We start from the raw sequence: 24,527 nt of genomic DNA on the forward strand, positions 1-24,527 counted from the left end.
CAGGCATCATGAAGAGATACTAAACAGTTGAGATCAGTGTGAGAAAGGGTATAAAAAGTAATTGGACAAACTCTTCATTAGCAATGTGATGAGAAACAGTACAACTGTGATTAGCATGGGAACGTATTCACTCAGTCACAAGAGTTCACCAACCACACCAAAAGCATCTGGCTGCAGACCTCCACTGTGAGGTCGCTTCCGGTGCAGGCTCCACTGTCAGGACGGGAAATGCACGGGATGCATTACAAAATAAAATCGAAATAAAATCGTGTAGGGACTTCCGGTGGAATTGATTTTCGTGCTAATGCATTAATTAGTTAATAGAACATAAAATCTATTAATCCCTTGTCTATATTATATATTGTTTTTATTTATATATTAAATTTCTGTTTTGTCATTTTTGTTCTGTTTTCCTTTTATGTTACGCATGAGCCCCACCGTACAGCGAATACAAGCGGCCAAAATGAGTTTCCTCCGCAGGCAGGCTGGGCTCAGCCTTGGAGACAGGGTGAGGAGCTACCCTGGCTGCAGACCTCCACTGTGAGGTCGCTCTCACAGTGGAGGTCTGCAGCCGACCCGACTCCAGATAAGCGGAAGAAAATTAATGGATGGATGAGCCCCACTGTGACTTTTTATGCCTGTGAAGCACACGTTCATATTCTGCCAGTAACCGTATCAAGAGTATATTGAGAATTTATAATTACTCCGCCGAGGAACGCGGTGGAGTTATGTGACGATCAGCGTACGTTTGTCCTTCTGTGAATCCGGCTGTTGGCAACACTACTCAAAAAGGCAATAACAGATATGGATGAAATGTTCAGGGAAGGTCAGAAATGACACAAGGACCACCTCATTAGATTTTGCCAGTAATGCGGCTTATTGTCTGGATCCACGGATTTGTTAAACATTTCCCATAGCGAGACAGCGGCAGGCACGGCGTCGCTGTAACTATGACAACAAGCAAACGCTTTTTCAGTTGCCTGCATCAATTCATGCCGTCCGCTGCATATTTAATGAAATAAATTATTAGTTAATAAACAAATGCATTTATATAAAAAACGCTACATTTCTGACAATGCCATGTGGGGGAATGAACAGCCTTGAAGGAGTACTGCGCTCTCTGAGTGCTTTTCTGGTTCTTTTTATTTGGACAAGTGAAGCATTAGCATTTGTCTTTTTCAAAACACTTCTCATTAATGATTGCCATGTACATAGAGCAATATACACAGTTTTGTGTAATATTACAGCTTAGGTCATTACGGAAAACATAAACGTGGGTGACTTGGGGCTCAAGTGTCTGTTTGTAGCCTATAAAGCCGAGGATCTTTTGTCTATGCTAATTATGTTCTTGTGCTGCTGGAGCACCTAAATACCACCAACTACTACCCAAACTCTTGAGATCTACAGTGTAGTTCAAGTGAATTATTAAGTGCTCAATGAGAAAACAAAACATGAACACACAAAGTCACAACATGATCAAATGTTCTGTTATCCTTCAATTATTCATCTTTGTGACATTCACAATATGCCAAATAATTGTTTTCGTGCACTACTATGTCACAAAATTTCCACGTCCTCAATGTTGTAAAATGTGAATTTGAAGACCTCCAGGATTTCTTCCCTTTCCTGCTCATCCATGTCTTTTTACTGCAGAGCAGCCTCAGCCTGTTCCTCCTCCCCCATGTATAGAACATGAGGCAGGTCCACTCTGGCAGAGAAGAGTGTCTTATTGGCCTCAACCCACTCTGCTGCATGTCTGCAATCATACAGAATACGCACTTCAACCGAGTCCTATAGAAAAGACAGAAATAAAAAATATGTCTTTCTGTACCATAACTGCTGCACCAACAGTATCTGACCAATAGATACAGTGAGAATAGCCTACCCCTTCCACTGGTGTGCTCACATCAGCAGGTCTGACTGAAACCTCAGCTTGCTGCTCTTCTTCCTGAAAATATATAGATAAGAAAAAAGATCAGTTGTAATATTCAAGCCTAACCTCCAAAAAGAAGAAAAAGAAAAGATCCCATCAGGACCTGTTCAAGTAGTCCACCCTGACATATTAGTCAGCTCAACAAATGTTAATTTTCAATCCAATCATGCATTATCTAGACACTGTTTATTTTTAGAGACAGCAGGTGTGACCTTAACTCATGAATGGCATATTCTTTAAAGCGAGTCCACAATTGGAGTACAATTTGGAAAAAAGACTGTTGAAAAAAATAGGGAAATAGAAATGCTGGTTTCCAACCTGAAACAAAAGAAAAACTCAAATGGACTAAAACAAAATTAAAATCTTACTGTAGTAATGTCATCCACCCTTCTTTTCTTCAGTCTAAACACTGGTGACACCTCACCTCACAGGAGGGCTTTTGATGTATCTGTCCAGATCTTCTTATCTAAAAGCAAGTCAAGAAATGTCACGATCTGAGGAGGGCTGGACCCGAGCAGAGAGCCACACCACCAAGGCTGGTTGGAATGAAGTGTTTTATTGCTGGGGGTGAAATGGTGGCTTGGTGGGGGAAAACCAGGGTGCAGGAGCGGGGGGGTTCCAGGCAGGGACAGAAGGGGTCCAAGTAGGAGTGGGGGTCCAGGCAGGAGTGGGGGGGTCCAGGCAGGGGAAACCGGTGATGACTGGTCTGGGGAGAGCCGGAGGGGAAGGAGGATGGCGGGGGATCCCGGACAGCTGAACTGTGAGGAGGCAGGAAAAAACAACGTAAGAAAACCAGGTAGGAACTCAAAACAGATATTGTGAGAGACAAGAGAGTGAACTGAACTGTGTGGTTCTTGTTCAATACTCTGGCAGGGAGTGGAAGGCTGAGCTGGTACTTATTGTAGGGGTGAGTCATTAGTATGATGGTCGTCAGCTGTCCGGGAGCCGTGGAGATAGTTGATTGCCTGAGTGCAGTCAGCTGAGAAGCCAGACTCCACTCAGGCACCGAGCTGTAGGGGGAGAGACAGCAAGACAGACAGGGCAGAGGAGAAGGGAGCTGTGACAAGAAAATGTTTAGATTAGACAATGACAAACAAGTGCGTATAACTTTAATCTAAAATGCAATGACATTACCTTCAAATGTAATGGCATTTTTAGGTGGACCTCCAAATGTCGCTGAAGCTTCGACGGGATGCTTGGTTTAAACATGCCTTTGGGGCAAAGGGGGCAGTGAAACAAACTGCAGCATGTTGTGCAGCGTTCTACTGCAGGCTTTCTGACTGACTTAGAAATTGAATGGTGCATCTGAAAAAGATATAAAATTGTGTTATGTGTTTGAATTATAGTACATAAACTTTATTTCAAATTCATTTATCTTTGCTTACAGTTAAAATGTGAAAAAACTTAATTTCTACATACATTTCTAGGCCTCATTTACACTGCAGGTCTTTTTGCCTAATACTGACTTGATGTATATATCTGACTTTTTGTACCGCCTGTTTACATCTACTTATAAAAGTGACCTATATCCAATAACTGCATCATTAATTACTCCTACATGAGTTTGCAACAGCTATACTGACGAAGAACACAAAAAACATGCATTTACTACAGTGGCTGACAGGGGCAAATGTACAATATACACAAACGAGCTGCAAATACATGAATGCGTTGCATAAACAGAAACGCGCTGCAACAAGAAAACGTTGCATCTACAGACGCGCTGCATAAATGAAAACAAATGCAAAAAGAAAACATTGCATATCCAGTCACACATGAAGTCGGCATGGTTATCAATTCATCAATCAAACTTTATTTATAGAGCACTTTTCATACAAAAGAAATATAGCACAAAGCGCTTTACAAAAAAACCAATAAACCAAACAAAAAAAACCACACAGGTCCCCCCATCCCCCACCCCGCCCTGATAGGCCTACATAAACCCACACATCACACCCCCACTCGCACACATAAAAAGTTATGTTAGGTTATGTCAGAGACAGTGGACATCTAGTTTCCCTAAATGTTTAGGAGTTTTTAAGTCCTTAGCTTTTCAGTCACTGTGATTATATGGGTGCTGAAGTGGTGTTTTACTACCATCTCCCTGTGTTCTCTCTGTTATTTATGTTTATCCATGGAGATGAGAGAAGACAAACCTTTTCATACAGCTTTTCCCTCAACTAACGTTACTTGTCACCATGGTCTGCCTCTCAGGTGAAAAGCTCACTACTGTCACTACTACTTCCACTGTGTGACTGGATATGCAGCGTTTTCTTTTTGCATTTCTTTTCATTTATACAGCGCGTCTGTATATGGTGCGTTTTTCTTTTGCAGTGCGTTTCTCTGTTTGCAGTGTTTTCTTTTTGCAGTGCGTTTCAGTTTATGCAGCGCATTCATGTATTTGCAGCTCGTTTGTGTATATGCACCTCATTTTCCCGTCAGCCACCATAATTTACACTTTCTGTGGATAATAAAAATCAACAACTCACCGTAAATGCCAAACGATACAGACGATCACTCGCGTGAAATGGCTTCTTCTTTTGATTTATTTAGCGGTTAGTAAACCAACTTCAGGTGTGTTACGGCCACCTACCGGACGCTTATGGTTACTTCCCGTCCTGACAGTGGAGCCTGGACCGGAAGCGACCTCACAGTGGAGGTCTGCAGCCAGATGCCTCTCAACCACACTGAACTGAAACCACACTGCTGTGAGGAGCGTGGGAAGAGTTTCGTTCCACTAGACGATTTAAAGAATCATGGAAACCGCCACACATGTAGCGTGAAACCACTTTCCCTGTGAGATATGTGACAGGTTGGTCAGTTCCAATGCTGCATACACATATCACAAAAAAGTGCATACTGGAGAGATACCCTATAAATGTTAGCACTGAGAAAACATTTACAAAATCATGCTGATTTTTCCTGAACATTTTAAATAACATTTATATTTATCACAGTGCACAAGACCCCCACCAATAAAAATTACATTTGCCACATGAATCATGATTTTAAAACGTTTTAATATTGCAATTTTGATAATGCTTAAGTGAGGACTGGTGACTCCTATCTCAGAGGTGGTTGAAGGATATTAATGTGTAACGTTTATTAAATCTATCCTAACACATCAGAGCAAAAGAACACAACAATCAGAGTATTATTTAACAGTAGATCATTCAGGTTAGTAGCACAACACATCAGCCATAATAATCTTCATGTAGAAACTATAGTACTGAGAAATAAAAGATCTGCTTTCATCTATTCCAAGAAATACGCCTAAAAAAGTACTCATTCTGCTCATTTAAAGTTTCATTTGAATGCTGGAAATCAAAACCAAACACAGAGATGTACAAAGAGGCAACCAGGAGATACTGAACAACAACAAACAGATGTAAGAAAAATTAAAAAAAAAAGAGAAGCAGAATGAACACAGACAAAACAAAGACACAAAAATATTTTTAAACAAAAACCAAGAGACACAAAATTACGACAAACAGAGACAAAGAGATGGAATCATCGACTCCAAACTAACCGATGTCAAAGAAGTTGTCAGAGTTTCTGAATTTTGTTCAAAATGATGGACGGAAAGCGAGCTTGTCTTTGTGGTCATTTTGTCTTTTTTGGGTGATTTTGTTTATTTTAAGACTGCTTTGTGTCTCTTTGTCATCATTCTGTGTCCCGTTGTGGCGATTTTGTGTCTCTTTGTTGTCATTTTGCGTCTGTTTGTGGTGATCAGGGGGGTATTCCATGAAGCTGGCTAAAACAGGCTGGGCTTACGCCGGTAAGCGTGGCTTGAATAAGCGGCAACTTTAATCTCAGCTGCAAGTAGTTCCATGAACGAGGCTCAGCTGTTTTTCAGAGACGCTTATTCAAGCCAGGCTGATCCAAGCTGCGGCTGAGCGCGCGTCCGGGGGAGATAAAAGCCCCGACGTGTCGATCGTCGAAATGATGATATTATGTCTAAAAACAGAGCGGAGACTTTCTCTTCGGCGGAGCAGAAACTTCTCACGGAGTTGTATGAGGACTACAGGGAGATTATCACAAGAAAAGGCAACACGGTTGATAAATAAAGCTCCAGACGCTGCCTGGCAAAGCATTGCCGACTGTTTAAATGCGTGTTTATTTTCTTTTTAATGAAGCACTTAGTCTGAGCGTACACACGCACACGTCTGAAAATTTAGTTTTCAGAGGGCAAGTTTTTGACACTGATTAGGGATAACCCACAACTGCAGTGGTTAATGACTTTTTTTTCCTCACCCTGACGTTTGTCACACTACTGTGGCCCAGAGGAGATCAATCTGATGAAATAAAGCTTTTTAAAACCCATTGAAGACATTTTTTATGTGTGTATAAACATATATATATATATATATATATATATACACACACGTGGACAAAATTGTTGGTACCCCTCAGTTAAAGAAGGAAAAACCCACAATTCTCACTGAAATCACTTGAAACTCACAAAAGTAACAATAAATAAAAATTTATTGAAAATTAAATAATCAAAATCAGCCATCACTTTTGAATTGTTGATTAACATAATTATTTAAAAAACAAACTAATGAAATAGGGCTGGACAAAAATGATGGTACCCAGAACTTAATATTTTGTTGCACAACCTTTTGAGGCAATCACTGCAATTAAACGATTTCTGTATTTGTCAATGAGCGTTCTGCAGCTGTCAACAGGTATTTTGGCCCACTCCTCATGAGCAAACAGCTCCAGTTGTCTCAGGTTTGATGGGTGTCTTCTCCAAATGGCATGTTTCAGCTCCTTCCACATATGTTCAATGGGATTCAGATCTGGGCTCATAGAAGGCCACTTTAGAATAGTCCAATGCTTTTCTCTCAGCCATTCTTGGGTGTTTTTGGCTGTGTGTTTTGGATCGTTGTCCTGTTGGAAGACCCATGACCTGCGACTGAGACCAAGCTTTCTGACACTAGGCAGCACATTTCTCTCCAGAATGCCTTGATAGTCTTCAGATTTCATCGTACCTTGCACACTTTCAAGACACCCTGTGCCAGATGCAGCAAAGCAGCCCCAAAACATTACTGAGCCTCCTCCATGTTTCACCGTAGGGACAGTGTTCTTTTCTTCGTATGCTTGGTTTTTGAGTCTATGAACATAGAGTTGATGTGCCTTACCAAAAAGCTCCAGTTTGGTCTCATCTGTCCAAAGGACATTCTCCCAGAAGCTTTGTGGCTTGTCAACATGCATTTTTGCAAATTCCAGTCTGGCTTTTTTATGAGTTTTTTTCAGCAGTGGTGTCCTCCTTGGTCGTCTCCCATGAAGTCCACTTTGGCTCAAACAACGACGAATGGTGCGATCTGACACTGATGTACCTTGGCCTTGGAGTTCACCTTTAATTTCTTTGGAGGTTGCTCTGGGCTCTTTGGATACAATTCCAACGATCCGTCTCTTCAATTTGTCATCAATTTTCCTCTTGCGGCCACGTCCAGGGAGGTTGGCTACTGTCCCGTGGGTCTTGAACTTCTGAATAATATGAGCCACTGTTGTCACAGGAACTTCAAGCTGTTTAGAGATGGTCTTATAGCCTTTACCTTTAAGATGTTTGTCTGTCATTTTTTTCGGATGTCCTGGGACAATTCTCTCCTTCGCTTTCTGTTGTCCATGTTCAGTGTGGTACACACCTTTTCACCAAACAGCAGGGTGACTACTTGTCTCCCTTTAAATAGGCAGACTGACTGATTATGAGTTTGGAAACACCTGTGATGTCAATTAAATGACACACCTGAGTTAATCATGTCACTCTGGTCAAATAGTTTTCAATCTTTTATAGAGGTACCATCATTTTTGTCCAGGCCTGTTTCATTAGTTTGTTTTTTTAAATAATTATGTTAATCAACAATTCAAAAGTAATGGCTGTTTTTGATTATTTAATTTTCAATAAATTTTTATTTATTGTTACTTTTGTGAGTTTCAAGTGATTTCAGTGAGAATTGTGGGTTTTTCCTTCTTTAACTGAGGGGTACCAACAATTTTGTCCACGTGTATATATATATATATATATATATATATATATATATGAGAGAAAGAGGCTACAGCCTGGTTTTGTGTAATGTGATGGTGGTTTTCACTTTTTACTCTGGTAGGCCTAATTCATGTTCTTGATTTGACAAATATATATCCACCATAGATGAATAAAGCAGCAGGTAACACCTAAAACCAAAGTAGGAATACTTTGGAAAAAAGGGGCAACTTCATGTGGAGATGTTTCATCAAACACTCAAACTTTGAATGAGAAAGCCGAAAAAAACATGTAGGCCTACAGAGGAGATGTCATTTTTATTAGAGATGATAGTGCTACTGTGCCCTGTCACTACCCGATCCGTCCCGGAAACCTGATTTGTACTGCGCATGTGCGCAAATTACGTCACTTCCGCTACTCCCGAAAAAAAATTGAATTTTTTGTCAATTACTTAATGATTCAAGAATTATAGGGTTATGCTAGTAGCTGAAATTTCAATCGTCCGGCTGGCCAACGGCAGATGGGCTGGCCCGTATGAGAGAGGTTCTGCTTAAGGTTTGTCCCTGTTAAAAAGGAGTTTTTCATTGCCACTGTCATCTGAGGGCTTCCTCTGGGGGTTTCAGGCCATATGGGTTTGTAAAGCGTCTTGAAACATTTTAATTGTAATTGGTGCTATATAAATAAATTTAAATTGAACTGAATTGAATTGAGAATCAGACATTATGCATCAACACAACTGAAATTTCAGCATACTTTGACATTTTCTCTCAAATTTTACAGTAAAATCAGGTGATACTGTGCAGGTGGTAGCTGGGATGACCCCTGACAAGGCCATAGTGAGAGATCTTTGTCACCGCCTCAGGATTTGGAGATATTGAAAGTCAAAATGTGAGTAACAGCATGCATTTGCAGCGGACGTCTGTCAGCCTGGCTGCTCAGCGCCTGTGATAACATTACCGTATTACGCGAAATAGCCGCGCAACGCCCAGAGTGCGGGCGGCTCACTTGGCCGCAGTTTAACGGAGTGATTCCTCTGACAGAAGCAGATCGCTGTAGTGAGGAGGATGGCGCCCAGTTTCACTACTAAAGGTTCCTACTACTAGCTTAACCCTATAATTCTTGAATCATTAAGTAATTGACAGAAAATTCAATTTTTTTCGGGTTAAAGGTTAAAATGCTGTAAAATGCATGGAAAAACGAGTAGCGGAAGTGACGTACTTTTCGCACATGCGCAGTACAAATCAGGTTTCCGGGACGGATCGGGTAGTGACATGCCCTACATTTAAATAAGGGAGAAGACACAAATGAGCTGTACACAAAATAGTTCTCATCATTTGGCCTCACCTTTGGATTCTCATCATGATCAGATTGGACCGCTGGTAAAAGGAAGGTATTCTTTATGGAAAACTGTGGCTGTTGTGTCCTGCTTATTTTAAGACAATCTGTGCCTATTCCTGTTACGTGTTGACTGCACTTTGAGGGTGAAAGAAGAAAGAAAATCAGATATTTCCAAGTATTTACCGCTGGTGGATTCCAACCCATGGCGCAATGAAAAGTAAAACCACATTTAATCTACTTAACTACACTCTAACCACTGAGCCACTGTGACAAAATGTGTAGTGTAATATGATAGAGTTTATTTATTTAAAAAAGGTCTCAATGTATGTCACCGAACAAGAACATCATTGATTACAGATCAAGATGATTTTAATGTGTAACATGCGGTTCACAGGCGTCTTTCTGAAGCTCGTCAGAACCTTCTCTGACATGGAGCTAAAGTAAGCTTGACTGTTAGCCTGCCCCGGACCAGGCTTGTCGCTGTGGCTGAGTTACCATGGTTACCAAGCCAGGCTAGCCCTAAGCCTTGTTGGTGGAACAAAACTCTCACTAAAGTTAGCGAAGCTGACCGAAATAAGCCAGGCTTAGACCTAAGCCAGCTTCAGGGAATACCCCCCAGGTGTGTTTTATTTGCTGGTGTGTCTTTATGTGTTTTGTTCTGTCTTTTTGTAGGGATGACGTGTCTTTTTGCAACTGTTTTGTGTCTCTTTATAGTTGTTTTGTGTCTCTTTGTGGTGGTTTTGTGTCCCTTTGTGATCATTGTGCATCTCTTTGTGGTTGTTTTGTGTCTTTATGGCCATTTTGTGTGTCTTTGTGATAGTTTTGTGTATCTTTGTGATCACTTTGTGTCTCTTTATTTCAACAAAACAACAATCTCTTTGTTGTTGTTTTTGTATATTTTTGTGGTCATTTTGTATCTCTGTGGTGTTCTGTGTCTCTTTGTGGTCATTTTGTGTGATTTTGTTGTGGTTTTGTATCTTTGTGGTTATTTTGTGCCCTTTGTGGTCGTTTTCTGTGACTTTGTGTCCATTTTGTGTCTCTTTGTTGTTGTTTAGTGTCTCTTTGTTGTCGCTTTGTGCCCCTTTGTGGTTGTTTTGTGTCTCTCTGTGGTTGTTTTGTGTTTCTCTGTGGTTGTTTTGTGTCTCTTTGTGGTTGCTTTGTGTTTCTCTGTGGTTGTTTTGTGTCTCTTTGTGGTTGTTTTGTGTCTCTTTGTGGTTGTTTTGTGTTTCTTTGTGGTTGTTTTGTGTTTCTTTGTGGTTGTTTTGTGTTTCTTTGTGGTTGTTTTGTGTCTCTGTTGTTGTTTTGTGTCTCTTCTACGTCGGTCTCAACTTTGTAAAACTGAGCGATGACCAATGTGACGTCACTGAGCCGCCTTGTCCTCAGGGGGCGTGGTAACTCCCCAGGGCATGCTGGGTAAATACTGCGTTAGCCACTCCCCCCAGCTGCTCCTCGCCTCTGCCTGCCCTCCTCCCATCACCTCCCAGCCTCCCACCACCCAGTCCAGCTCCTCCCTGCCTCCCCCGGCCTCCCCTCGCTCCTCCCTCAGGATGATGCTGTAGCGCTTCCTGGACGGTCCTGCCCTCCTCCCTCCATCCTCCCTGGAGACCCGACACTGCTCCACCACATCCCTCCAGTTCTCCACCTCCTCCTCTCGGTTCTGCAGGCGGTATAGAGTCTTCCGGTACACTCCTCTCTCTTCGCCATCACCCTCTGCTGCCGTGGTGTCGCCTCTGTCTCTGTTGATGAACAGAACCGAGCGATACCGCGACGTCATGCCTCCTCCTGCCGCCTCCTCCTGCTCCGTCTGGCCGTACGTCACCATCATCACTCTGCCTCCGATTCTCCTCAACAGTGGCCGGTACAATCTCCTGTACCAGACCAAAAGCCTCACTAGAGTCACCACCATGCATGCTGCCGTCGCTGCGCTCAACAGGAAGTAGCCGGCGAACAACCAAATGCAGAAAACCCCTGCAGCAGTTACTTTACGGCGCCACCGCTTACCGGATTTGGTGCCAGATCCCCACGATGGGGTCGACTCGATGGTCGTTCTTGTCGGGAGCTCCATCAACGTTACGGCTACTGGAGAGGGTTCGGTCAGACCTTCGGTTGATGTGGTAAAAGTGGAACGAGTAGAAAAGTCTTGCAGCTCAATGGACGCTTCCTGTGTTTCTTCCTCTAAGCCTGAATGATCGAACCATTCGATGAGTCTGGTGAAAGTTTGGTACCATGTGACTACTCTTGGGTGGTCAGTGTATACCTCTACAAATGGTGGTATAATGCTAAATGTGGGAGTAGTAGGACGAGCAGCAGCAGTAGTAGCAGTAGTTGTAGTAGTAGCAGTAGTAGTAGTGGCAGTAGTACTAGTAGTAGGAGCAGTAGTAGTAGTAGCGGCAGTAGTAGTAGGAGCAGTAGTAGTAGTAGCGGCAGTAGTAGTAGTAGTAGTTGTAGGAGAAGAAGGAGGAGGAGAAGGAGTAGCATCAGCAGTAGTTACAGGAACAATGGTAGTAGTTGGGTCTTTCGGCTGGTAGAAATCTCCACGTGAACTCGATACTGTTGTAGGTGAACAAAAGTCTGATTCTTCCAGTTCGACCACAGGTTTCCCCTCGAGATGCTTTGGAGAGTCGCACACCTGAGAACAGAAACCCGAAAGGAGTAACTTACAGCATCCCAACAGAAAGTCTGAAGAAAAGTCTCAAGATGAAACTGATGCAGACTTTAGGGAAAATCTGAGAATACAGGAGGTCCTCGACTTACGTTCCTACAGAGCATCGTAAGTCAGTTTTTCCCATAACTCAGAACTCCGTAAAAAAACAAACAAAGCTGTTCCGTGCATCACAATATCAATCAGTTCTTCATAAAGTCATGAATACCACCGACTTTCATGCACGTATGAATCATTTTACTAGAAGATAACAGAATATTGTAACAGACGGATATTGTTGTTGATCTTTCAATGTTTATTGTTCAGTTCCAGATTTACCTAATGTCAGTGAACGTGCCATTTTCAGTTAGCTCACCTCTGATTGGCTGAGAGTCAGCAGTAGAGAGAGCTGGGAACGGCGGCTAATTCTGGAGCTAAGTTATGGAGTTTTTCTAGTTATTCTGGAGCTAAGTTATGGGGTTAGGTTAGGTTCAATAAACCAGCAGAGAACCAGATAAAGTCTCACTCATTCATCACAGAGGGTCGCTACAATATGTTGACCTGTTTCTACAACTTGACCCATGTTGGTCGGTGTTTCTGTTCCCAGTGTTTTATTCTGTCTAATTTCACTTCCATGGAGACGGCTTTCCTTTTCTTCCAGCATCAGAAGAGTCTGACTTATGCTAGAAGCCATAATGAAGGACAAAAAGTTAGTGAATGCAGCACAATCCAAGGTGGAGTACAACCGGAGAATGGAAACAAAGCCGTCTGATAGCGCCGTGTGACGACGTATTCATCCACTGTGCTCATCAACTAGTTCCATGAAACCAGTTCTGATGTAACGCTGAAACGCTGTAGGTCGAGTACCTCCTGTTCTTGTTTTTACAATGTTTCAATGCAAAATCAAACTTTTTTTTGAGTGTATACTTAAAGTAAAACCAATAATGATGTTTTAGATGATCATTTATGATCTATGTGTCGCTGCTGTGGAACTATTTCTGTCAGTAGAAGAACTTCTGGTTCCACAGGTGTTGAAAACGGTCAGAAGGTCGGAGGCCAACAACAACAGACATTATTACTTTTCTTGTTCTTATGTGGCATGGAACTAATAATGGAGGTACATTTACATCGATGTAAACTAACCAATGAAAAGGAAGTTCTGACGGTCTGATCCACTATAGAAGTGACTGCTGTTCTCCTTTGAGAATCTCCACAAACTCGGTATTCTCCACATCCTATAGGATATTAAACCTGCAAAGTGTTTTGCTCTGTCACTAGAAAAATATTTTCGGCAGTGGAATTAGTTCAACAATGATCTGATCAGTGGAGTAAATAAAACCTGAGGCAGCAGACACTTGGTTTAATAAAGAAAACCCCAGTGATACGGTGGACAGTGTCATTTTTATTCTGTCTTGGTTTTCTCATATTATACTCAGTATTGCGTTTGTCATTTTCTACCTCGTATTTTGTGTCTCTTTTTTGTAATTTATGTTTCGTTTGTTGTTGTTTTCTGTCTAGTTTGTATTTTTTTTGTCACCGCATACTATAGATATTTAACTATTTCTGAGCACCTGGGAACAAAAATCCCCAAATATGAGAAGTCAAAGCAATAAAGCTCAGATTTCAGTCTACTTATTCTGTCTTTACTTTGCTAGTTTATTCTGTTTGTGTGACCCACCACACTGTCCACGTTGCGACTAATTATAGGTCCATCCCTCACGTAGATGATGTCGTCGTTTTCCTTCAGGTAGCCGTGCAGATAATCGAGGGAGCAGGAGCAGGCCCAGGGATTGGCTGAGAGGTACAGGTAATTCACCTCCTCCTTCTCGCTGAACCAATCATTCGGCATCACGCTGATCTGAGACCAAACAGAAAAATCCTCCAGCTTTAGACCTGCAGACTGTCGCCCCCTACAGGTGACAGAGTCCACAGCAGCTCGTATCCTCAGTTTAGATCTGTTGATGTTTCTCACCTTGTTACTCTCCAGGTAGATGGTTTCTATGGCTGCAAGGGGGCGGAGCATGAGATCAGGAAGAACCTTGATGTGATTGGATGACAGGTCCAGGATCTGATGGGCGGATGCACGAGAAAAAACAGAAATAGGTTAAAATGGACTAAAAGTGACACAACATGAACACAAACGGATGTTAATTCACAGCAAACAGAGACACAGCGACCAGACAGAAACAAGTCCAGTTGTAGTGTTGGTGGATCCCTCTGACCTCCAGCCTGCTCAGTCCGTTGAAGCTGCCGTTGTTCAGAGAGTTGATGACGTTGTTCCCCAGGTGGAGTTCAGTCAGAGCCGGACAGGCGGTGAAGGAGTCGGCAGGGAGGGACGTCAGCCGGTTGGAGCCCAGCCGGAGGACACTGAGGCTGGGCAGGATGGGAGCGACGCTGGGGGTCATGTCTGGAACCTGGAGGGAGAAATCACCGAAAGATCAACGTTAGCTGGTTTCACTGGGCTTTATTTCAGATGGACGGACGGACGGACAGACGGACGGGCGGAACGACACCTTGTTTCCCGTCAGGTCGATCTCATGGATCTCTGTGAAGACCTGGAAGGAGGACCAGGACAGGCTGGAGAACAGGTTGTTGGGGAACAGCAGAACCTGAAGCAGAGAACGGATCTGTCAGGTTTCCACTCATCTCAACGTTTAACTGAACGTTTGTTTTTATTGTTCTGTCGAGGCTGAAGCTCTGCAGAACCCAGATAAGAAGACGTTTCCTCTGGAGGAAACTGTGCGGAAGAGTTTCAAAAGTACCAAAAATAAACACAGAAAGTGGAATTTCCTCGTCACTCTGAGGCGTTTAATTGTAATCATCAGAACTCATTTGTACCTGGAGATCATTAAAAAGATGGTTCTGGGTTAGCTCTTTAATAATTGCAGGTTTATAAAACATCTGGAGCAGCTGGTTGGGGAAAGTTTTGACTCAACATAAATTCTTAAGTATTTCAGGCTGAACAGCAGCAATAAAACATTTATAGATGAAGTTAAGCCGTTTAGAAATCATCTAAATTACACTTTGCTCTGTTAAACTGAAAATAACTGTTAAGCTTCTCATTTTGTTTACAAATTAATGTAAAGGAAAGAACGGCACCGACTAGACCAGGGGTGTTAAACTCCTTCTAGTCCAGTTTGATCCAGTCAAACCACAGCATGATAACCTGTAAATAACCACAGCTCCTCATGGTTCCTTTGTTTTACTGCACAAATGTTCACATTTAAGGATGATCTTTTTACTAACATCATGAACAACCTGAAGTTCACGAAGAAAAATAAATTCAAGTTCATTATTTCCACATTACAACCTCCACATCACAGAGTGTCGACAAAGGAACACAACATTTAGTCACCTGGAGCTGAACCACAGAGGATTTTACTTTATGATCAACATGACAAAAGACAGACAAAACAAGACAAAAAACAACAAAAACAAGACAAAATATTACAAAAATGAAACAAAACGACAAAAATGAGACAAAATATTAGACAAAACAGTCAAAATGTGACAAAAAATGGACAAAACCAAGACAAAAAATGACAACAAAAGGAACAAAACGACAAAAACATGAGAGAAAAGTCAGACAAAAAAACAAGAAAAATATTGGAAAAACAACACAAAACGACAAAAAAGAACAACGAAAAATCTCGTATTTTACTTGACAAAATATTAGAAAAATGAGAAACAAAATGATTAAAAATGAGACAAACGACATAATACAAAACAAAAATAGGCGAAAGTCATGAAGCGACAAAGAAATGAAAAAGAAAACACAAGCAAGACAAAAGAAAACAAAACAACAGAATCATGAGACAAGCAACAAAAGGCAGACAAAATAAAAGACAAAAACAAAAACGAGACACGAAACGACAAAAGAACAATCTAGTATTTTACTTTATGATCCAAACAACTTGTCATGGTCTAGAAATTATTTTAAATTTATAGTTTTACTAATTTACAATCTGCAGTTAATGTCTTCTCTGTGATTTTTACACTTTGAGGGCCGGATTGGACCCTCTGGAGGACCACTTTTGGACCACGGACCTCATGTTGGACACCCTGGTTTAGACCATGTTTTATATTTAGGTAGAACGAATGCTTAAGTGGGAAGGACTGGAAACAGCATCAAATAAAGTTACTTTACTTCAACTTTAATAAAACTTTAAACTTAATTAATCTGAGGACCTACAGGAAAGCCCTGGATTCATGAGAACCTTCTGCAGATCTTCTGGTTGCAGATGTACCTGTGTCGTGGGTTCGAGTCCCGCCGGGATGTCGCTGAAACCGGCCGCCGTGCAGTTCTTCCTCGGCCGGTGGTCTTTGTCTGTGTCGTCGTGGCAACCGGCCACCGCTGCAACCATGGCAACGTGGGACACGAGGAGGACGAGGACGAAGAGCCTCATGGTGGAGCCTGAAGGACCGTCGGTCTGAGAATGAAGACGACAGAAGGAATTCACCGAGCATAAAACTGACGGGAGGAAGTGAGATAAAACTCTGAGTCCAGCTGATATCTGACCTCAGGGGACGTTCAGGAACTCCGATAAAGCTCCGACAACTCTGACACGCCTGCTGCCTTCACTGACAAACCGAACCGTCACCGATGCAGGAAACTGAAGGAAAACTTCTGCAGGAGAAGAAGCTGCTTTTTATTGACAATTATGTTTTATTATACGATACATCAGTAACAAAAACAAACAAGAAAACAAACAAAATGTCTGGGTTGCACAGTCTTAATTATTTTGTATGTAGAATGTCCATTTTGTCCATTTGTGGTTCTTGTAGTCTCAGTCGATGGCTTAGTTTTTCCATGGTGAATACGTCCTCCATTGATTCTTTGATGGGACAGTGTTTTGTCCCCATTTCCTTGTTCTACATTTTTTGCAGCCATTAACATTATCTTTATCAAATATTCATCACAGTCATGGACAGTACCATCATCAAAATCACATCAATCAAAGAATTCAGGTTTCATCAGGATCGTATAACCAAGTACTTTTCTCAGGACATTAGAGATGATTTTCTGAAAGTTTTGGACATTTCCAGAAAATGTGTGAATGGTGGACATCTAATCCTCCACATTCTCTGCAGCATTTCTGATGTGTCTGTAACAGTTTACTTTTAGCTTTGGTGGAATAAAAATGCTCTGAGATGTTTCCAGGTGAACTCCCTCCACGTCAGAGCTAGTAGTCGTGTGATGAAGTTTCCACATGTTCAGCCAATCTCTCTCTTTGATTATTATATTGAATTCTTTTTCCCATTTTGTCTTAACGTTTTTAGTTGTATGTTTGTCTGCATTTACTAAAGCTTTCTATAGAATAGAGATTGTCCTAACACTGCTGCCTTTGTGTGCTTTGGTCATTATTTGAACCATATCGCTCTCTTCCATGGAGGAATCTACCTGGAGTTCTTTTTTATTTAGAATAGTCTCTCATTTGAAGATGTTTTCCAAGTTGGTCATTTTGTTTCAGGTTGTGGAAACTCTCCAGCTTCCCATTATTCTCCAGAACACACCAAGCTGGAACTCCCCTAGTTGTCCAATATTTATAGCTTTGGTTAAATATCTCAGGCACACATTTAATATCATACACTATCCATTTAAACTTTTTACTTTGTTGTTGGATTTTATGTTTCTTGAGCGTTCTAAACCAAACATTGAATGTATGAGTAGTTATTGAATCTAAACATATTTGATGTTTTTCATGGGTTTCACTGTCACAGAGGAGGTTTTGAATTGGCTGTTCTAGAGTTCCTTCTCAACATCTTTCCACTTCCTGCTATAATCTGGATCACACCAACAGTACATGGATCTTAGCTGTGCTGCCTGATCATATTCTTTCAGTTTTGGCAGTGCTATTCCTCCTTTCTCTTTGGGAAGCTGGAGAGTATCATATCTGACTATTGCCCTGCCAAACAAACCTGGATATCTGTTTACATGGACTGTAAACCTGAACAGTACTGCTGACTTATACAGTGATTACACTGTACTGAAATGTGTTATCTAGTTAGAAGAACTCAATAGACTTTCTTTCTCTGAACCCCTTACACAGTTTTAAGTCTGATTGACCCAGCATTTCTAAGTTCCCACAGCCAGTTTCATTATTACTTTGAAGCCCATAAGGAGACGTACAGTGACGTCATGACGCTGTCTTTAAGCTGACGTTTTTCTGAAAGTCTAATTCTGTTTGGCTGCTTGTCTGCTGCACGTGGAGTCATTTGTAAGCATGAAAAAGCTGCTTTGTTTAATGTAATTTAAAAATGATTGTGTTAAATGGCTGTGTTTTAACTACAGAAAGTTTATTCATTAATGCTAAATATCTGTAGGAAGTTTCAGATGTAGTGCTAGTTCACCGTTCCACGCCGCGCCGTCCGCCATTTTCCTTTAACATCATCGTGTTTAAGCTGTGAACAAGTTTAGCCTCTAACTATCTCTCTCAGTCAGTGAATTTGTGTTCAGCATGTTTTTAATCCTCATACTGTGTGTCCTTATCTGGTAAACATGCTTATCATATGTTATATATCTTACATATATGCACAGTGTGACCGCACCCTCAGTAAGTGTTTTCTGTTACTGTGGCTGTATTGTCGTATCATTTTTTAACTTCGCCTGCACTATTACACCGTTTGGTTCTGAGTCCAGCCACCAGTTAAGACATGAACAGCGGTGATTTCCAGATATGGACAGTCAAAGTCAGCCATTATGGACATGGGCGATTGAAATTGCAGCATACTTTGACATTAATTTTCTCTGAAATTCTACAGTAAAATCAGGTGATATTGTGCATGGTGGTAGCTGGGATGACCCCTGACAAGCCACAGTGACAGATCTTTGTCACCTCATAAGGATTTCCTGATACTGACGGTCAAAATCTGAAGAAGCAGTCTATATTTTCAGCAGACGTCTCTCATCCTGGTGATACATCACCATATAACACTAAATAGACGCGTGACGTCCAGAGTGTGGGCGGCTCACTTGACCACAGTTCAAGTTTGAGGAAAACTGACAGCCGTAGTGCGCGCCTCATATGCTTTGACGTTTGTTTGTTTTTCCAGATAACCTTTTAAAATCGCAAATACTCTGTTTTGGTCATTCATAACGCCACATTGGTGAGTTGTGATTAAAGACATTTTTAGCATATTTACTGTTGGTTCAGTTAATCATAAATTTAATCTTGTATTAGTTTTTCTTTAAAGCTGAAGTGGATGTGAAGAGGTGCACATCCAGAATAAAGGTGACCTACGTGTGAAACATTACATTTTAAAGATAACTGTATAGATGCATCATATTTGTCCTCATTGTCTCAGAGAAATGTTTTGAAATCTACAGTTTCTTATTAGTACCCTCTAAGTCTTGAAAGTTTTATTTCAGATGTAACTTCATGGTAGGTGACACACAGACTCACAATGATTGCCATCACTCACAGCAACAGTGTGTGGATTTTCCCAGATTTACACACAGCTGTATGATCAGGTAAGTTTTATGTCAAACTGGTCTAGTTCAAGATCTGCAAAGAATAGAAAAGACTGAGTTTCACTCTTTCTGTTTCTGTCACAGCTTTGGCACATAGAAGGCCAGTCCTACACTGTAGTGGAATATGCAGTACGGTATAATAATATACAGAAATCCAGTGGATCAGGATGTGTACTTTTTTCCTTGTCCTTCCATCAAATACCGGACATTGACATCAAACACACACAGCTCTTTGGGCCCTTTCTGCTACCTGTGTGAAGGTGACCCAGATTTCTGCAGAACTTGGAATGAATGAACTAATCTATAATAAAATGTGAACAATCCAGTTATGTTATCCTCCTAACATTGTCATTGATCATCTTCTTTTAATGATTTTACAAAGTATCCTTTAATAAGCCATGTAAAAAAAAAGGTTTCAGAGCGGTTAGTTAATGAGGTTCTCTGGAAGCAGTTTTGAAGGTAGCATTCATACGCTCCTGATCAACATTCTAAGACCAGCTGAAAAATTGCAAAAAATTTACATTTTGCACTTTTAAGAATGTTCTAAGTAGAGCTTCAAAATGTAAAAAGAAGAAACGGGAGTGGGACAGAAAACATTTGAGTAAGCAAACAACCATTAAACTGAAACAGGCTGTTCATCAACTGATCAAACGTTTAAGACCAAAGCTAAAAAAACAAACCCCTAAAATAGAAATAAAATGTTTAAAAAATGCCTCAGTAGTGAGTAGCTGCACCGTTCTTGTTAATCACCTCCTAAAAGTGTGACGTGATGTCAGTGTTTGTGGGAGGCTAGTGGAAGTCCTGCTCCATGGAGGACATCCACTGTCTGGAACTGATGTCCATTTCTGTAAACTTCCCTCACCCCCCCCATCCCCAAATGTTCTCAGTTGGACTTAAGATCAGGGAAACACGCAGGGTGGTTCAAAGAGTGATGTTATTCCTCTGGAAAAAGTCCTTTTCCAGGTGTGCATTGTGAACTCCAGTGTCCTGTTCAAACACAGTCATTACCACAGCAGATGAAGGTCCTCAGTCCTGATCCAGTACTGATACAGGATGTCAGCCCGATATCAGCAAAAAAACAAATGTTGGATTTTACACTCTGATAAAGCAGTCCATTCTTCTTTTTTTTTATTTCAGTTGTGGTTCACAGTGGTCATTTTGTAATTTAAAAATGTTTGTTTTATTGGATTTATTGTGGTCATTTTTCAGGGTCTAATTTATTTTATTCATTTTATTTAATTGTAGTATATTCTTTTGTTTAAGGTTCAAATGTATTTAATCCATTAGTTAATCACAAATGGGTCATTTTTTCTCATAACTATTGCTGACTACTATTCTGTTTAGATAATCTCTTGATCAAGCCTTTCTTACAGTCATTACTACAAAATAAGTAATAAAACTAAGTATGATTCCTGCTGATATTGTATCAGATGGATGTCAGTATCGGCCAATGCTCGAGGCTGTGATATTGGTATCGTGTGGGAGGTGAAAATGTCGTACCTCGGTCAAGAGGGATGCCCCCTGCAACATCTCCACTCATCCAGCTGCCGTTTGACATCTCTGCACAGCCTGAAGCTCCATTGAAGGAAGAAGCAGCCAGGGTCATGGTGGTGTACTGCAGAGAACATCTCTGGTGGATCTCCTGCTCATTACAGTAACTTTGACGCCATCGGGACTATTAAGGTCACATTTTTTCTCATCAGAGAATAAAACTTTCTTCCCCTTTCAGTTTCCCATGTTTGGGGCTCTGGTTCAAACTCCAAATGGGAAATTTTGTGGTGTTGAAGGAGTCGAGGCCTTTTTGTTCTTCAGCCTTCTGTGGCAGATACCATCTGATTATTGGCTTGCAGACTGCACCAGTAAAAATCTAAAATCGGGCTGATGATCGTCTTGGGTAACATCCAATCAGATCCTCTGGATCAGAGCCGGTGAAATGTTTTTGAGTATACCACTGGACTTTTTTGTTGCATAACCCTCAGGATCTTGAAGAAGTTTAAACTGACTGTCTTCCTGCATCAAACCTCAGCAGCAGTGGTGCACTGACAGAGGCCGTGCTTATGCAGCTCAACAATCCGCCTGCTTTCCAAGAGGGAAAGCTTCTTTGTCTTGGCCATTCGGAGGTCATGACAGTGTAAATTCCTGACAGAAAATGACACTGAATCCACATTTTTGCAGAGATTTTGGCTTTTAAAGGCTGTGGTCTTAAACTTTTGATGAACATCCTCTTTCAGTTCAAAAGTTGTTTGCAATAAATTGTTTACTCAAATATTTTTTGTCTGACTCCCATTTCTTCTTTTTGCATTTTGAAGCTCTACTTTTAATATCCAACAATGCAAAATATAAATTCTTGCAGCTTTTTAACTGGATTGTACCTTTGGTAGCGTACTAGTTGTTGAGTTTAACAGAAAATCCTGAACTGTACATTTTAGTCAATAGCTGAAGATGATCTTTAATAGAAATCCTTTATCTAGTTCCTTTCAGTAAATATGTGAACCTTATTTTATGCATATTTTAGGCTGAGGAGCGGGACGAGCCGGACATCACATCACTCCTGTTGCCCTCATCATGACGGTCCCCTTCACTCTGGACAGCTCCTCCATTGTGGTGAAGGCAGCATGATGATGATGAGGATCCCACATTCTCAGATGCATTTACACTGATTGGGTTGATGTATGCACTGCATTTGGCCGACCCCTGCAAACTCACCATTATGTTTACATTCATCCAAAGAGTGGTGATGGGCTTTGATGATGGTAAGACACTAAAACCCTGCTTGGTCTACAAAATGACCTGCTCCAGTCAGAGTTGGCATTGTTGAACTACAGGAGAACTACAGCTTTGAACTTTTTATGACTTCTTGTTAAAATCAGGGAAAAAAAACCTTTTACAGCAGTTGGATTGTTTGATCAAACATGTCTGCACTACGTTGTTTTTGATACAACACAGTTGTGTTGATGCTGAAAAGTGTTTCAAACATGATGACTTCTTAAGTATCATGTTTGTCTTATCTCTATTTGACGTTACAGTGTTGGTTAAAAATGTACATTCTAATATGTGTTGGAGAACTTGGGCTGTTCTAAATCAAGCACTGAACCAATCAGTGGTGAGCTTTCTTATGGTGTTGTACAGAGATAAACATTTGCACAGTCTCACTATGAAAACAACCACAGTTCATATGTTCAATTAAAAATGGACGTATTCATCAATGGTTTGTGTTGCTGTGGGTTTTAAAACACACTGTTTTGCTTACATGTTCTAAAAAACTGACAAATAAAACAAAGAATTGACCAGCTGAAGATTTGTGTTTTTATTCAAGGCTGTTCAAAAGAAACGTATGTTCTGCTAAATTGTAGTCTTTGAGTTTGGAGTTTTAATAATTCAAGTTTAGGTAAACAAAAATAATTAAGTTGGGAGTCAGATACATATGTTAATATAATCAGGTTCAATAAACTTAAAATGGACAAAGAAAGGACAAAACATGTTTAACTTTTAGTCAATCAAAAGTTTATTAACAGCTTACAACAATTATAATTACACTTAACTTAAATACAACAATAATAAATTGGAAACTTTTAAGTTTGAGCAGATTGTAATCTTTACTGAACGATTGACTCAAAAATACTAGTTTGCCAACTTAAATATTTGTAGGTACTCGGTTTCCACAAACATTTGGAGTATTCTGAACTTATCCGGGTTTACAGTGTGCTGTTGGAGTGACCTCTACTGGTAGGGCTTGGAATAAAAACAGGAATCTCAGCAAAATGTTCATTTTTACGATCTCGATTCTGGAACTTAAATCTAAGGGCAAAGCAGCCCGTCTTTCTGTGTCATTTAATCTACTTTCTTGAATAATTTTGATGATTTAAATCTTGAAAGTTTTGTGTGACTTCTATTCCTAAGTATCAGATTGACTTCATTTCCCAGTTAAAGTTCTACATTTTTTAATGTCTTCAGATGGTCCATAGTTACATTTTAAAATGTGAGTTTTTGACATATTTATTTTGTATCCTGACAAATATCCAAATGTTTCCAATAAGTTAATGAATGTAGGTAGACTGATGTGGTTGTTCCAGGTATGCTGTCACATCATCTGCAAAGAGAGCAATCTTATGTTCTGCTCCATTTATCAGAACTCCTTTGATGTCTTCATTTTGTCTTACTGCTTGTGCCAGGGCTTGGATACAGATTGAGCAGAGCGTAGGGAAAGCCCACAGCCTTGTCTTGTTGATCTTTGGAGAGTCATTTTATCTGGAACATTTCCATTGATTTTAATCCGGCCAGTTGGTCGGCTGTATAGTGTTTGAATCATTTGTACTGATCTATTATTGAAGCCCATTTTTTCTCAAACTAAATCTAGAAAGTCCCAGTGAACTCAATGGAACGCCTTTTCAGCATCTCTACTCAGTAGAACTGTGCTTTTTTCTCTCTCTGTGCTCTCTGTTTTATGTACACTTTTCCTGATATTATCATGTTTGTCTTTCCCACATAAACCCTGTCTGATCTTCATCACTTCATTCTGACACAAAGGTATTTAACCTTTTGGAAATGATTGATGTCTACATTTTATCATCAATATTTAGCACAGAAATGGGTCTGTAGTTAGCACAGCTCTCCTTATTTTGACCTGGTTTAACTGAAATTACTGCTTCTGACCATGAAGTTTTTAGTATTTCATCTTTTATAATTTCAGCTGTTATTGATCATTTTGGTTTGTTCCTATTGATGGAAGGTCTAATGTTTGAAGAAAGTTTCTTGTGTTGTGTATAGAGGTTTTTATAAAACGTTTTAAAGATACTTTGGATTTCTTCTGGCTTATGGGTTTCTAGCTCAGTGTATGGATCTTTAATTTGATGAATTCTATTTATCATTTGTTGTTTTCTGAACCTTTTTGCTCAGAGTTTTGTAGATCTCGGTCCCGTTTCCTAATACCTCTGTCTAAAATAAATGTTTTTTTTTCCATTTCCTCCTCTAATATGTTATTAATACACCTTTTAGTATCAAGAATCTGCTGATGAGTTTGTTGTTTTTGTTTTCAGGAATTGCAGTTCCAGTTCTTTGAGCTTTCCAGAACACTCCTCATCAGTTTGCATTTTCATTTTTAATCCACACTGTTTTAGATCTTAATTTTCCTCTAATCACAGCTTTAAGAGCATCC

General features: G+C 40.5%; 1 protein-coding gene and 1 long non-coding RNA gene across 2 annotated transcripts; both read right to left on the reverse strand.

Moving 5' to 3' along the window:
- Positions 1-1,059: 1,059 nt before the first annotated feature.
- Positions 1,060-3,212, reverse strand: LOC127532638 (uncharacterized). Its single transcript, XR_007940166.1, has 3 exons — positions 3,068-3,212; positions 2,302-2,399; positions 1,060-1,948 (listed from the first exon to the last, which is right to left on the reverse strand). It is a non-coding gene; the product is annotated as an uncharacterized LOC127532638 (long non-coding RNA).
- A 5,995-nt stretch (positions 3,213-9,207) lies between these two features.
- Positions 9,208-17,557, reverse strand: LOC127532600 (platelet glycoprotein Ib alpha chain-like). The gene is made up of 6 exons (XM_051944561.1): positions 16,149-17,557; positions 14,415-14,510; positions 14,124-14,315; positions 13,874-13,969; positions 13,580-13,759; positions 9,208-11,889 (listed from the first exon to the last, which is right to left on the reverse strand). The coding sequence occupies exons 1-6, from the start codon at positions 16,305-16,307 to the stop codon at positions 10,621-10,623; spliced, it is 1,992 nt and encodes a 663-aa protein (XP_051800521.1). The 5' UTR covers positions 16,308-17,557; the 3' UTR covers positions 9,208-10,620.
- Positions 17,558-24,527: the final 6,970 nt, after the last annotated feature.

This window comes from Acanthochromis polyacanthus, chromosome 24, assembly GCF_021347895.1.
Source record: "Acanthochromis polyacanthus isolate Apoly-LR-REF ecotype Palm Island chromosome 24, KAUST_Apoly_ChrSc, whole genome shotgun sequence".
In the NCBI taxonomy this organism is placed as follows: Eukaryota; Metazoa; Chordata; class Actinopteri; family Pomacentridae; genus Acanthochromis; species Acanthochromis polyacanthus.

What these genes read in the sequence shown, in the direction of transcription:
- LOC127532600 (XM_051944561.1), bottom strand. Translation starts at nt 16,307, where the DNA reads ATGAGGCTCTTCGTCCTCGTCCTCCTCGTGTCCCACGTTGCCATGGTT. An exon ending in GACTCGAACCCACGACACAG is followed by an intron (nt 14,511 to 16,148) that starts GTACATCTGCAA and finishes TCTCTGCTTCAG; the next exon opens with GTTCTGCTGTTCCCCAACAA. An exon ending in ACGGACTGAGCAGGCTGGAG is followed by an intron (nt 13,970 to 14,123) that starts GTCAGAGGGATC and finishes TCCGCCCATCAG; the next exon opens with ATCCTGGACCTGTCATCCAA.